We start from the raw sequence: 16,402 nt of genomic DNA, 5'->3' as shown, positions 1-16,402 counted from the left end.
TCGTATTCAATTTCCTGTGTGGCATCTTTTTGCCGATTTCGCACGGGCAAAGAAAGGACATCTCACACCATCCCTCACATAAACATACACACGCAGACATCCCCGTCAGTACACAATCGTTGCGCGAAGCGAAAGCCCGTATTATGGCATAATGTGAAAACAATCGTTACAAAACTAACTAGTTACCAATCACCGTAAATAACAACCCCACACGCACCCACACTCGTACACGCAAAAATATGGTTCGCTTGCTTCGGGAGGAAGACATGCTTAATCCAATTCTGATTGTTCGTTAAACTCGTGTTCTCCTGCTCACTTCTAGTGAAGGTACGTAGTGGAATCATATTTGGGCTCGCATAGCTGAGATAACTAGCAAACACTTATAATAAGCTACTTTACTAACATACTTGGGTAGAGGCCTGGACGGAAGGAGCGTGAAGAAGAGGAAAGCATAATATCGAGCAGGGCATGCAGGGGAAGAAAGAAGGAGGAAAACAAAATAAGCAGAATAACATAGAGGAAAAAAAACCACTGAGACACTAAAACGAAGGCAATCAAAATAATGCCATCATTGCAAACTTAATCAAATATACCTACTAGGAGCTTTTTCGAGTTTTTTGATATTGGGAAGGCAAGCCATGTTCGCCGGTTGAGTAAATCGATTCTGTTGACTGATTTTGAGCACCGAGTATTATTCATCCGTACGAGAAAGTAAAAATTTAACACGACTGTGGTTGCATTGCGTGACATTCAGAAGATAGATAAATGAAAACGAAACGAATCGCAAAAAAAAAAGTTATCCAGAAGCACACCAGCGCACAAACACACACAAATACACACTTACATAGTAGCGAGTAAAACCGTCAGAAGCGAGCCGAAGGTTTTTGGGTTTTTGGGACTGATTATTTCCGGGCAGGATATACACCGTTTGTAACCGTTACCGTTCTTAGTCAAGCAACCAAAGCAACCAGAAAAGCAAATTAACGAAGAAAAAATAGGAAGAGAGGAGGTAAAAACGAAAACCCATCACGGTGGGGTGGGGGAAAACGAGCAAATAAAGAACATGACAAAAATGAACAGACACACGTGAAAAACGCACACGTGGAGGAAGTGGCGAAAAAAAAAAATGAAATAAATATTTACATGATAATGGCAACTATTTACACCAAGCAAAAAAATAAGATGATGATGAAGAAGAAAAACGAAATGAAGAAGTACAGATACACAAACAAACCATAGGGACAAGGACATGGCACGCGTGTGTGTTGGGGCGGCATGAACGTAATTTTGATTTTTTTTACAAGCTTTCCCGTTTTTGTCTTGCCCGTCGCATGCGACAAACACACATAGGCAATAGCTCATCTTTGCCCCCACTCCCACCCAAACCCATCGACACACGTGGTAAGGCGCTTGAATGGAGGCGCCCAGTACGCCACCCGATTACGGTCATCTTTTGGGTTTACTGTTTTTTTTTTAATCGCGATGCGTTTTTACGAGAACAACACAGAAAAAAAACAACAAAAAACATTATTGCCAAAGCAAAAGGTTTGTAAGATCTAGTATGGTATCGATTATTGAAGCAGACTTACTAACTCTACCGCAAGCAGACAAATAGACTTTGTTACAAAAACCAGAAATAATAATATTAACATTAATATTAATAACAATATGAGTCAACACGCATCGCTAGAATGCGTCAGTGATGAGGCACTGTATAAAGAATGGCGGCTTACACTGGTTTACAGAGTTAATGAAGTAACAAAAAAGGGAAAATGAACACGACGAAAGTACGGAAGAGAAGTGAGTAAAAAACAATTCAACCTGTTATGCATATTTGATACTACCAGTAAAACGGATCTAATCTACTGTTATTAGAAATATTATTAGAGGAAAAGTTAAGCAAAACAAAACAAAACAAACAAACAAAAACTAACGCAAACGAGGCACGTTTTATCTTAATATTATTGAAATGAAGCAATCAAGGCATGGAGGAATACAAAACAATGGAATGGACAACATACATAACACACATACATGACACCACACGCACACAGCCACACACGAAAGAACACGCACACGCAGCCATCAAAACAAACCAAATGCATTTAAGCTCAGGATGGCCACCAGGCGAGGTGAGGCTCGCGATTTCCTTCGGGCAAATCCCTCACCACACCCGGCCAGGTCAATCCAGTGCAGGAGTGAGACAAGACAATTGGATAATAATATTCTAGCCCGATGTGTGGTAGTGCGAAGCGCATGATAAGCAATATAATATTGAGCTCCACGGCACGGCATGTTTCGTTTTGGGCGTTTGTTAACGCGTGTGTGGGCGTGCGCGCGTGTATGTGTTTTGTTGTTTCCTGACGTTTAATCCCGCCGGTGACCGCGGGCTACCGGAAGCAGCTCCCGTTTATACTCCCACGCAGCTGAGACAACTGGAAAATGAGGAGAGAGCGAGCGAGCTAAAAAGGCACAGGAAGGAAAATAACTGAAAGCTAAACCCAAGCACCGTACCCGCTCCACGGCCTGCGTTTGCGAGCCCAAAACGTTTCTAATATCCCGCTAGCTGCTCATAAATATAAATATATATAAACCATTTGCCGAACGCTTACTTGGAGAAAGCCCCACCGTCACTGGGTCGCGTAGCGAATGGACGGAGGGGCGTCGTGCTAAAATGCAATAATTTACAAATTGGCTGATGAAACAGGCATGGCGGCACTGAGGAGCGAAGTGATAGAGTGAGTGAGAGATGGTTGGCGGAAGGAGCACTGGTAGGAGCAAAGCGAGGAGTAGAGAGAGAGAGAGAGAGAGAGAGAGAGAGAATAGCAGTAATCGTAGAAGAAATAACATGCAATAAACACCAAAAACCAAAGCAAAGCAACATAATAATATTTGATGAGAGGCAGCATTCGTTCTTGGCTTATAAACGGGATATATCGAGGCGGTCGCAGTTGTCTATATTTAATCCGTGCGGGGCAAGCGCACACCTTAACGTTAATCACAATGAAGTAAAGAAACAAGCAGACAAACAGAAGACACACAAACACACTCAAAACCACAAAAGAAAAATGTAATATCTACTACAAAGCTTTGAAGCCCGGTAAAAGCACGGTAGGAAGATGCAATCAGGTGACAACACGTAATCCAACCCATCTAGTAGCTGCAGAAACTAAAAAGTAAATAGATACAAGTGAAGCCCGCACCACAGGAAACGAAATGGAAAAGAACGAAACAATAGTCGTCACGCAAGAGAAAATCTGCTGCAGGCAATGTCAAACGAAAGTCAAAACCGAACATTAACGGAAGTTTCGCACGAAAGGATTCTAGCGCTCCCGGATCATTACTATGGGCGCCGGTATGGCTAGTGGAAAGCAGAGATTACACACATTACCAACTAGCACACGCACACATACACACGGACAAACAGCCCGCTGTACAGAACGCGCGGAGAAAGGATCACCGCGTACATTCTTGCAAATGACACTCATATGACAGATTGGGAGAAGCAGATAAACGAAACAGACACCTGCTTAGCGGAAGAAGCGGTAAGGGGGAAAAACGTATTTTACAAGACATGACCCGGAATGAGGCTGTTACTACAATCATTGCAATGCAAGCGTCCAGGGTTTGTGAGGATTTTGAACGGGGGAGACTGCAGCGAGCGTTGTTTTCTTTTCCCTCTCCATTTTTGCGGTGTTTTGGTTTTTCGTCGTCGTCGTTGTTGTTGTTGTTGTTGTACGAAAACGCTTGTCCAAGGAGGACGGCAGGCGGAAAACAAAAACCCTTTTCCCACCCGATGGAGGCGCCTGGTGCCGCGTGTGAGTGGGGTAGGTTAGGGTGTATTCTTGAATGGACGCTTGATAATTTAAGCAATAAAGGGTAAAATAGTAATTAAACAATGATCGTGCAGCAGAAAACGAAGAATTAATAGAAGCAAACAAAACACCCTCCCAGTCACACATACACACTGACACACATAAACGCCAGTACGCATTCATGCAATCAGAACAATTTAGCAAACCCCCTTTGGCAGTGCCCGACCCCGTGGAGGAGGATGATCGCAGTTTGACAGCTGTCACAAAATCGTGTTGGGGGCAGGCCTGGCGCCGTTGAATCGAATATTTGCCACACTAGCAGCATGTTAATCATTGTAGAACCGCTTCTCGGCAGCACGCAGCGTTCGTTGTCGCTTTTCTGTCGGCCAGCAGCACCTATTCTCAGCCTCAGACCTTTACTTGCATCTTGCGGGACAGGCACAGGCCCCTTCTCGCAATGGTTGATGAACATGTACTCTCTCTAAAGACTGGTTTTGAGTGTTATCCGCGTAAGCTGGCCCAGCTCGGATGCGATCACGCGTCTTACTATGACTTTACAAGCACACCGATGGACTCGTAGGAAATGGGTAGGGGGAGGGAAAAACCAGGACCGCAGTACGGAAAGGGAAGTGACGGACCTCTCACACATGTTATGCCTTGCTCTTGCTCTGCTACCTGTTAGCTGTTTTTATTTTCTTAGCCCTACCCCTACATTAGTTCCTTTAAAGCTCTTGTCCCCAAAGTAATGTTGTGTGAATCTTAAAATAGATCAAATGCATTATCTCCGAAAGAAGTTGTTGAATGCAGAATTGAAAAATAAATCGCGACATCATGTTCTCCAGAAGTTATATGCTGCTACGTGCGGATGTAGACAGGATTAGACGGAGAAAAAGGCCATTCTAAGCAAGCCCTCTCGTCGATAGAGACAAGCTATGGTGAGGTGTTAGGGCTAATCTAGCAGTGCGTTTGGCTCCACACCCATAGCAGAGTGTGACAAAACGCAAATTATGGTGATACAAAGAGCAGCAACCCATTTTCCTAACATTTCAACACTTTCCTTTGGCTTACCAAAAACACAATCTAGCCATTTCCCCCTTGATCCAAGGAGCCACGCACAATCGCAGTCCCCCACACTCTGCATCTCATGTTGCAACATAAAAAACACACACTTACATACGCATAAAGGTATATTATACGAATATATTTATCTAACATGATGATAGAGCAATCCGCCAAGCCATAGAAGGAAGAGGTGTTGTCCGTCGCAACCCATAGACACTCTAGGTGAGCCGCAACGTGCGTGACATTGGTAAGCTAGTCAAGTGTTCGCTAACTCTTTTTGCATTACCCTACTGCTGCATTAAATTGAATGTTCGGGATGTTATACAAGCGAAGAAATAACCAACCACTATTCGAAAATCATTACTATTCTGAATGAAAATATCTGCTTCATTAAGGCCTAACAAATAAAAAGTGTATTTTAAACAACGTTCCGGTTGTGTTGGCTTTTTTCTTCCTCTCGGCCTCCGTTGATATCCACTAAGTGCATGGACATTTTAGTTCGTCGGGGTGTACAGATGCCAGAGTGTTTGATTTCAGAGTATAGTAATTTTTCACGTAAAAATCGTGCGTCAACAAGCGGGAAAAAAAACACATACTGTTGCTGATATTTGAAGGCAATATTAAGATTCTGTTTATTATACTTCTTCCACGGATCTTCCGCACGGTGCCGTTCCGGATTTTGTTTTCTTCTTTAAATGCTGATACCGCTATTGATTACATAACACCCTACTACCACCACCCTTCTGCCTCGTCTGGTGCTTAAGGGTTAAGAGAGTTACACTTACTGGTGCTTATATTCTTCTGAAGCCTGTTCCCGTACCCTGCCAGTTGGAAAATCATACTCAAGTTACTCACACGATAATTGGTTGGCTCGCCTGGTCGTCGATAGTGAATCGATGCGTGGATAATTGCACAATACTTACGGGAACCATCAACTCCTCTCATGGCTGCCCCTTTCCGTTTGCGTACTAAATAAATCGATCCCTTCTAACACTGCAAGTGAGCTCAACAATCGCAGTTTGCTTCTCCGCTGTGTGAGTGTTTTTTCGTGTTTGCTCATATATGTATATATATATTATTATAAGTTTCCTATGCTAATAGTTTGTTTGTTTGTTTTCTCCGGTTAACTACATTCGTGCATTCTGTTTTAAGGTTTCTTGGGTTTTTTTGCATACTGCAATTACACATCGCTAGCAATTGGTATATTTATGCTAAGTGGCTATAACATAGATTTAAAATATTCTAGTCACTAATGCTTGCATGAGCGCTTTGCTTCTGCCCCGTCCCGGTTCCCATTACAAAAACTTGTATCAATTGTTATCGCTGCGGTTGGCCTTACGTAATATTAATTTCGGGATGTTTTACTCCTTGAAAAGCGCTCCTGCATCTGCTCTGTCACACATCGCTATGTTTTCCATTAAATCAACTCGCTTGTGTTGGATTCCCGTCTTGGTTTGATTATTGTGTTGGTTAAATTGTGTTGTGTGCCCTAATTAAATGATTTCCAAGCCATAAATATAGCTTGTGCTGGATTTCAACCGCATCCGTTAGCTAATGGCGACACTAACACGTGAAAGCCATTGATTTGATGTTTCCACCAAGCGTTACATGCCGGAAGATATCTGGTTTAAGTTGTTTCTGGTTAATACAAGGGTCCAGCATACTTATCGTTAAAAAACATCCCCTCACGCGTGGTATGACAACATCCTGTACCCTTCGTGGTATGACAATCACGCATTTAATTTTATTTAATTATATTGATAATTACTTCACTCTCCGGGCGCATCCAAGAAAATAGCGGAACGAAAATCGAGATTGACGAGCTGGCTGGTACAGTACAGATCACTTCCATCCGAGGGCAAAATAACATACGATCACGTTCCAAAAACGGATGGAGTTTTGCATGATTATTCAATTTGTTTAATTTATTCATACTGCTTTTGTTGTTGTTTTGTTTTATACAAGAACATGTTAGGGTGAACTGTTTGTTAGTTTTCTTCATTTCGTAGACACTTAAACTATGAGGTTGCTGCTCGTGCCGCCGTCTAGCGCACGCGAATTGAACCGGGAACTCATCTTTCGGCGAGCATGAAAAATCGCCATACTAGTCCTGTGGCATTTACTTTGGATTGCGTATACGGCGTAGGTTAAGTTTAAAAAAAACCATTCTTACTTCATTTATTATATCCTGACACGTTCTCAGTTTTAAAATAATATAAGTAGCTTAAACGGAAATGAAAAGCTTTACGTATGAAGGGCGATATTACAAGATGATTTCTTTTTCTTCTTTATGCTGTATGGTGGAAAACCACACGCGCAGTCAATGGATTGATCTAAAAGTAAAGACGATTTCTCGCATTCCAAGTGCTCTTATATCCGATGCTTAATTAGGCTTGAGTTTAGTTAGGTGCATTGATAAATAAGGACAAAAAAAGGAACCCTACTCATACCTCATACACCTCTAGCGAGCCAAACACGATGTACAATTCGTTACACTTCATTACTTGGAGCAGGCAATCAAACCAGCAAAGGAAGTTTTCTGTAGTGCAGGAGCTTTCACGTCCTGATGTCATCGCGTTTGCCCGATTAATGTGCAAAATGCTGCTCAAGTTGTTCGGTGTGTTATCTTGTTCTGAAGCCATGCAGAAACAGTTTCTCGAAATTGAAACTTCGCTCATTGTACTTCCAAATACTTTCTGATTTAGCTTCAATTTCTAGCTCACGACATGATTTTTTTTCTTTATCATAAACCTTAACGATAACAGTTCCTCCCGGTCGGTGAATGTCCCCTACACGTCGCTAGACCGGTAACATACCCCGAAACTCAGCGATTTAATCGAACGGGCAATGGAATGACAAAGTCGCATGAAACTAATACGCTACCAGAATGGGAGGACACGAGAACTGGATGTAATTTTTGTTTTAAGCGGCCACTAATTATTCTACTATGCCTGTCGCAAAGAATATGCGGTTTTTTGTTTTATTATTATTTTTAACCTTCAATCACCTCACCTACAGCTGAAATGTAACGCTAAAAGATACATCACCGCATGTGCAACCGGCTCCGTAAATATTAAACGACAAAAAGGGAAAATACTGCGATTTGATTGTAACGAGAAGAGGGTTTTCATGGAGACATGAGCAACCACGATGCCTGAGAAACGACGCCCCTTTCCAGTGATCAAGCTCGTTCACGCGACACCTGCGCCAGAATTGAACACGCTACCCAGTAGGCCATGGAGCCCGATATGAATATGTGTATGTTCAAAGAGTGTAAGAGATTAACCGGGCTTCTTCGGTGCACTTACTAGTCAGAAAAGTTCCATCGTGCCACATTTCACTACAATTTTTGCCTTTACATAATCCAAAGAGTCTATAACCGATAGCAAAATTAAAACATTTACAGGCATTTCGCTCAGAAGAAGCCATTTATATAGACATAACAGTTTCTGCGGCAATCCTCGATATGCTACCCATCGATGAGAACCCGTGGATCTGAAATACACGAAAAAGATTTGACGACGCGAAAAGTTCGATTTATGATATTTTTTCCAATATACCATTGATCGTATAAATTCCGTTTATAGATTCATATTTCATACACTGCTTTTGGGCATCATAAATACGTTAACTGTCACGGCTGAGAAAATTCTGTCGATGGAGCTTACTATACAAGTATTATAGCTGATAGATTAATTTAAAGAATACCAAAAACATTCCATTGATAAGAAGTGCTAACGCAAACCTATTTCAAGTAATGTTCAATCAGATTGAACCAAGCGCATTGCTGGACAATACAACTGTTTGAATACAATTTACGCTCGCGTAATAGATTATCATTTTCAAACCCCGAAGACCGTCGTGGCCTGAGCTAAAAATTCATCAGTTACGGATGCGCGCCATGGAAACCATCGTGCCGTTTTGACAAAAAAGATATCGGAGAACAAAGTCCCACAAATATCACGCCATCTGAAAAAAAAAGAAATGTTGCTTTCCGTTCTTCATAACGGATCCAAACATCGCGTCGAATTCAGCAGCCTAGCCAATGGATTAATGGTTCATCGTTTCATCAAACCCGGCGCAGTTTTTGCAGGAACCAGACTGAAGAGACAAGAAAAATAACGTTACCATGAAAAACAAAGAAAGCATTACGAGAAAGCGCACAGGTCGAAAATCCTCTAGCTACATCCTTTAACGGCAAAATAAACAGAGCCATTTTTTTACCTAGCAAGCAGCTGGTTCAAAATAATTCATCAAAATGTTGCCTCAGTGCAACACAATCGTAATGCAACGTTGTTACATTACAATGGATCAACCACGCGAAACAAACGCGTGCTCAAGCAAGAACGCACATATCCTAGCGCGGCCGTGCTACTGAAAGTGAATTCTACTGGTGCCTGTTAACTTCAGCGACGCCATACTCAGTCGCCAAGGATGAGTAGTGATGAAGGGGGTCGCAATTATAGGAAACGGAATCCCCGGGATAGGGGGGAACCGATGTTGCTCGTCGCTACCAAATATTTCCTATTTGAGCTTTAAAGTTCGAATCGATTATCGCTAGATAGTGGAAACGAATTTTGGGCGCACCGCGCACGCGTTGCCGCTCTATCGTGCGAATTGTTCTTAGTAGAATACGAAATCCTCCTCCCATCCGTTATTCCTTCGCTTATCTCCATCTCACGCTCTCTCGCTCGCTCTCTCTCTCTCTCTCTCCTTCTCTCTTTCTCTTTTGCGTCTCAATACCCTACCCACCCGTTCAGTTCGCTTATTATCTTCTCTATGTACAAGCTCTAGATGCTTGCAGATTAATTATGAGAGCCTAACGAGGCGAAAGCTGCGAAATCATTCCGTATGGAACATCCCTTCAACATATACGGTACGTACACACGTGACACACACACACACGCACACGTAGACGCAGTGTCCGAGCAGCGTCGGTGAGGGATGGCAATCATCCATCTGCATCCGAACTGCATCAGATTCTGCTACGCCTTGGCCAAGGTCCGTGAAGAAGAAAAGACACCACCAGGACGAAGCCTCTCGTGAGGGTTGGTCTAGAAGTACTCTTCAGCGCTATCTCTAGGAGGAACCATTCAGTAACGCATCCTTGCCGCTCTTTTCAGTAGTGACCTGAACACCGGTGGGCCCTCTCGAGCTGCCACCACCGGTCCCGCCGGTTCCACCGGTCACGGTGGCATTAACCTTGCTCGTTACCGTCGCATTTCCAGTACTCTGTGGCGTATTCTGAGAGGATAGTTGCTGCTGCGATGTCTGCTGCTGCGACTGTTGTTGCTGCTGTTGCGTTTGCTGTTGCGGTTGTTGCTGCGTTTGCTTGTGTTTTCCACCGCCAGTACCTACACCACCGCGACCACCTCGATGGCGTGTGTTTGGTTCACGCTGTCCTTTCGGACCGGAAGTAGCGACCGGGCCACCGGTGCCGGTAGCGGTTGCATTGGCTGTTCCACTGGTGCCGTTAGTATTCGGTACGGTCGTTCCGGTGGTACCTTGCGATTGGGACTGTGCGGGAGGTATATGTGACTGTTGCGAGTGCTGTTTGGTACCACCGGAGCTGGGAGCACCGTTACCGGCACCGTCGTGCTGATTACCGGATGGAACCGCACTGGCAGCCACGTTGTTCGTGTTGTTCTGCTTGCTGTTACCCGTCTGGGCGTTTCCGTTCGCTGTAATGCATCAAAAGACGCAAAATTAGCCTTCATTTCACAGAAGCAAGGATCGAACAGAAAACGTAATATAAATATGCAACAACAAAAAAATGCGAATATAAGCCGAAACAAAATGAGGCGAGCTATTACTATGAAAAGCGAAACCCATCGGGTGCTGGCGTATAACAGGCCATACCTTTTTGAGTCGGATTTTTCGATCGCCGTCGGCTGCGTTGTTGTGCCCCATCGTTCGATGAATTGCTCTCCGCTAAAAGAAAACACGTAAAACAAACGAAATCCAGCCACACATTAACACACCACCCGTGGCAATCCACCGCTCGACTCACCACGTTCCGCATTGCTGCGCTCGTAGCCATCCTCGATCCAGCAGGACGACCAGGAAGCATCACAGGCGTTGCGTTGCGCTGGCTCACGACTGCTGGTGCTAGTGTCTTCCGGACCAGCCGTACCGATCTGCTGGGAAGCTTGCTGCGGTTGCTGCTGTTGCGACGATGCCTGCGATTGCTGTTGAGTGGCGTTTTGCTGATGGTGGGATTGCGGCTTGTTTCGTTCGTTGCGTTTTCCGCTCGATTGACCGCTGGTTCCTACACTGGCGGACGCGTTGCCATTGCTGCCACTTCCGGTGGCACCACCGCTGGATGCTGTGGTGGTTCGCTTTTCGCTGTACCCTCTGTTGGTGCGATTGTTGCGAGAATCCATATAGCTGTTGCCACCTCGCTGATCCCGATCATTTCTTGGCGCAAAATCGTCCTCGTTGTCTGTAACGCGACGGGCTGGTGGTTTGTTTGAGGAAAGAGGACGTTAAAAACACATTCCAATACGTGTTCAGCGAGGAGACGATATGAGCTACACGCACCAGAATAGCGTTGATTAGTGCCTCGTCCGCCACGGCCACCACGACCACGCATTCCACCACGGTTCGAACGAGATCCATCCGGATCGTTGTTGTACGTGCGATCCGAACGACGATTCATAGAGAAGCTCTGCATAGAGCCCATGCCCGAACCCTGAATCGCTCGCAGCTGCTGGTCGATTTCTAGCTTCTCCTGACGCAACTGTTCTACCTCCTGGAAAAAAGCAACGAACGACAAACCATAATGACAACAAGGCTCAGCCGTAATGGGGACTGTGGGGACTCTTACCTTCAAGTGCACTAGATGATACTCCAACAGAACTTTGGCATTCGCTATCGATTCCACGGTGCCGACAAACACGAACGGTACCTGGCCCTCTTCGCGCGGTATGCTCGGCTCCGGTTCGTTGTCACCCTCGATCTAGAAAGGACCGACACATTCAGTGGAAGGTGGCAGGTTTTGCGAACAATCATATCCCACGGCTTACCTTAACGCGCACGACACCACTTTTGTCAACGATTTCTTGGATGATTCGCCCATTCTTTCCGATTACCTTTCCGACCAAGTTTCGAGGTACTTGCAGCGATTCCTCGCTGTACTCCAGCATGGAGCGAGCTTTCTTTACGGCTTCACTGGTCTGGAAATGTGTGAGAATAAATAGATGCTGCTGCTCGTAACACTTTGAGGCGCTACTCACCTCTCCGGAAATTTTGAAGGTACAAGTGTTTTCCTCAAGCTCAATGTTGAGCACACCGTCCAGCTTCCGGGCGGTTTGGATGTTGCCACCGTGCGCTCCTATCGCTAGCCCCATCAAATCTTCCCGCACCTTGAACTCGTCTGTGAATCTGTTTCAACACGCCATCGAGAACGAAACAATGCAAACATCGTCTATCAAGTAGGGGTTTGGCTCTTTCAAAGTTAGTATAATGCTCCGCTTAGTTATACAAACGCATAACATAAAGAAAAGCGAACTATTTTAATGTTACACGTAAATGCAACACACGGGATTACAATAAATTTACTAAATAAAAGTAAGTTAACGGAAAAGTGTGCCTCATAACGTTCGATATCTTTGCTTCCACTACACTCGCACACGTAAATCCTCATTCTGCGTTCACAGGACAGCGCACCATTTTCGTAAAGATGTTTCACTACTGTAAGCATGCAGTATTATTCTTCTTGCTGGCGAGACAATTTGTTAAAAAGCAACGAAATTCTCACGGCATGCTAATTGTGTCACTTTACAAGTGAATAATATACATTACGATTGATCACCGAAATGTAATTTCATCACCGAAATGTAATGAACTAACTTAAAAATATAATTTTTAATTCATTTTAAAACAAGATGTACGTACAGTAATACCATTTCGACTACTTCGGTGTATAATAGATAAATAAACCAAAGAAGAAAAAAAGCATTCACAGAATAGATAATAAAAACGCTACCTACTCTTAAAAAGAGAGTACATGAGCAACACATCAAGTTAAATTATGCACTTGGAAAATGGTGAAATACAAAAATAAGGCTATTTGAGTTTACTTATCGCCAGGTTACACATTTTGCATGGTTTACCTTTCACTCATTGATTGTCCAATAAACGCAGATATTCTCTGATTGTTATTAAAATTTCTGGAAGCAAAGAAATGTAAGATAGAGAGGTTTGAACTTTATTCGCATGACCACGAGCCCCTTGTAACTCTTTGAATGTTTAAAACATACTCGAATAATTAAAGCAATCTTTACTTACAGTCATTCTTAAAAGCATGGTAAAGTTTTTGTAATCGTAAAATTAAAACGATTTGTTTATACAATGCGTTAATTTTCGTTTTTTAGTAACTGTAAAATTATTTATTCCAGCTGATAGCTTATAATCGTATCAGATACCCTCAATAAATACCCCAAAAATTTGTCCAATATCACATCTTGATGCAAAGAAAGAACCCAAGCCTAGAAACTTGAGTGCAACTGTATGAACAATGCTAGTTAATCACCATCACCAGCATCATACTTTTTGCACACATTTCCAAACAGATCTGCACAATTTTAAAAGAAAAAAAACATTGCGACGTAACCCAAAAATATTATAGAGATTTTCGGTATGCATTCGCCCATCTCATCACGAACCGTGAATACTGCCTTCGATTATACAACATTGAACGACAAAAAAAAAACACATATTTACCCTCCAGAATTCTGCAATTTTGTGGACTCTAATTGCCGAGCGGCCTCTTCAGTTCGTTTCAGTAGCATTACCTACAAAACAAAATTCGCAACGTTAGTTACAAATGCGTACGTCCACTTACTCGTTCTCCGGAAGCAAATGCCAGACTCGAGTTTACTTTTTGATTAAGATTACGAAAGTGCATTTCCTGAATCATAGTCGCTCGTCGCTGGGTCCCGTCGCTTCGCGAGATGACGCGTAAAACACCGCGATCCGGCACGTACCGGCAAACGGCCGCCTGTATGGTCTTCTGGAACTCCTTGTGAACACCTTCAATTTTGGCGCTACAAAGAAAAACGGCAAACATACACGCGACAGTTAGCGGGATGGGGACAGGTGGAAGGGCTAAGCAGAAAGAAAACACTCACTACTCCCGCACTTCCTCCGGCACCTCGATCTCGAACCGGTGGAAGGTTTTCTCGTTGATAGGAGGATTCGGATTAATCGCTCGGATCCGATCGGTGTTGACGATTTCCGTGTAACTGTGATCCCAACCGAGGTACTCGACGACGAGAAATTCGCCCTTCATCATCTAGAAGTTTGATAGAGGAGTGTTTCCGGTGTGATTTGTTTTTTCTTTTTTGGTTTGTTTTCTCCACCGCAAATTCTGTTGATTGCGATCCGGTCTGCCATGTGTCCGCCTAAAGTGTGCCCTGCCTTACCTTTATTGACGCCCGCCACCAGCCGCAGGCTTCATTTTCTTGCGAGCGGGAAAACACCTCGACCTCCATGCGCTCGACGAACACGTCGTAGCTCTCGCTGGGTGGTAATCGTACTTGATTGAAGTGGAATTTTGACTCCTCCTGCCAGCTGTAACGATGGTTCGCGGTATCGTGGAAATTTTTGCGTTTAGTGGCGTGGCTTTTCGTGCCTCTCGGGTGGGGGCGCGTGCGAGACACGGTGTGGTTGGGGTGGAGGGGAGGGAGGAGGAGGAGAACAAAAAAATCAATCAACTTGCCACTTCCCCCTGCATACTCACTCGTTTTCGAACTCCACCATGACTCCATCGTCGAACACGTCGGTGACGATACCCTAAGATCGCAAGCAGAAAATGTAGTAATGAGCACCATATTTCGTACTGGCCGCGATTAATCGACTTTCGAACGGGGGCACCAACGCGGCATTTTCTCGGTGAGCATATTTGCACAACGATGCATGGAAGGCATCAAAGTCAAGCACCTTCAGAAGGCGATGACCCCGGCTTGACGGAGGATGTCCCCGTGTGAAAAAGGATAACCATCGGCGTCTAGCGAGGATCAGGCAAGTCTTATCGAGTCGGCGTGGGACTGATAACATCCCGCGATAGCCGCACGATGGGACATGGGAAAATGGATGCGGCAAAGGGCAAAAAAAGAAATAACACACACACACACACACGCGCGCACACCCGTCTGGCGCGACCCTTGTCGGCCTCGACCTTCCGGTGCACCAAGCGCACGGTTGTTGGGTGGAAAATTGCACTGCCACCAGCGGAAAATGCGCTCCTCTCCCATGGCCACTTTGCGTCGCAGCAAACGCCCTCTCAGTGGCAGTGGCACACGCGACCCCAGAAGGCCCCGAACTCCTAGAATACTCGAGACAAGGCGCGATGCAAGCGAGCAAGCGAGAGCACCGCACGGCGAAAGAAAGAGAGAGCGAGAGGGACGGGCAGAGGTTATTGTCCCTTCAGCTGCCGCCGGTGCGTTGTGACGATAATGCTCGCCAGGCGTGTGCTAGCAGCCCTGCGAGCGGGATGGAAACCTTCGAATCCGATATCCGACGGAAGCCGGCCACACCGCGGAACACCTTTCCCGGTCCAAGCCTCGGCTCGGTCACGGGAAATCGCAACCACGGTGCAATGGCGCGGCTGGGGCGCCGCAGCGACGACTCAACCGAGAACCCACCGAGTGTTCTTTTTTCTGAGAACGAGCTGACGCGTTGGTTGGCTTTAGTTACATAAAAAAATACTAGCGATTTGAGGGCAAAACACGCGATAATAACCTTATAATGGGCACCATTGTCACCGCATACTTCTACCGCAAGTTCGTCCATTTTGAATTTACTATGAATATAACTTCTTCCTCTCTACTTTTGCGAAGCAGAACACGACCACCTATCCCGAGGATAATTTCTTTATTGGCTCTTTCACTTCTTCTTTTTCTTCCTGCTGGTTGGGTTGTATCCTCCTATGAAACCTACACAGGTATCATACTCCGAGCTCGCTTCCTCTTTTGCGTTTATGGGAGTTATTACAAAGAAATTTTGCTTTCTGAACCTTCGCTAGCGGAAGCCTGACTTAAGCGGACACTTCCGAATAGCTCCTTTAGTCAGAAAAGAGTTTAATTCCAATTTTATAGTTACAAATCAACAAAAGCCTGTGCCAACCAAAAAATACCGCCCAAGCACTCGCACACATACACGCGATTTGACATGGCTAACGTCACTTTGAATCGGTGTTTCTGTCAATGCCGCATCCGTTAAACAGCATGGAAATGCGCAAATTACGCAATGTATCTTTTTTCTCCGAATTTTTTATTTAAAAAATTATGACAGTATAGATTTACTATTAACTTTTATTTTATATGCATTAAACATATCAAAGCCATTAACATGTGCTAACTTTTGGAAAAAAAAAGACGCATGGCTATCTTAGTTGCTTTGTCGTTGATTTGTTCCGGTCCATGACATTTTTCGGAATATTTTGTGTATTTTACAATAAAATGGTATTAAAATTCAAAATTTTTTAACAAAAAAAATCACTTTAGACGGAAAACATTTATCAT

At 44.3% G+C, this 16,402-nt stretch overlaps 1 protein-coding gene across 1 annotated transcript; it reads right to left on the bottom strand.

Moving 5' to 3' along the window:
- Nucleotides 1–10,199: 10,199 nt before the first annotated feature.
- LOC128728423 (fragile X messenger ribonucleoprotein 1 homolog) lies at nt 10,200–15,732 on the bottom strand (the record flags this gene model as incomplete). The annotated part of the gene is made up of 14 exons (XM_053822048.1): nt 15,621–15,732; nt 14,620–14,672; nt 14,303–14,450; nt 14,009–14,172; nt 13,759–13,924; nt 13,602–13,672; nt 12,992–13,048; nt 12,113–12,260; nt 11,903–12,052; nt 11,704–11,835; nt 11,418–11,628; nt 10,891–11,334; nt 10,728–10,808; nt 10,200–10,558 (listed from the first exon to the last, which is right to left on the bottom strand). Coding segments are annotated over exons 1-14 (2,235 nt in total), but the record flags the coding sequence as incomplete, so codon positions are not given.
- Nucleotides 15,733–16,402: the final 670 nt, after the last annotated feature.

Source organism: Anopheles nili, chromosome X (assembly GCF_943737925.1).
Source record: "Anopheles nili chromosome X, idAnoNiliSN_F5_01, whole genome shotgun sequence".
NCBI classification, from domain to species: domain Eukaryota; kingdom Metazoa; phylum Arthropoda; class Insecta; order Diptera; family Culicidae; genus Anopheles; species Anopheles nili.
Note: the sequence above shows the minus strand (reverse complement) of the source record. Positions and strands in the feature narration are given on the sequence as shown.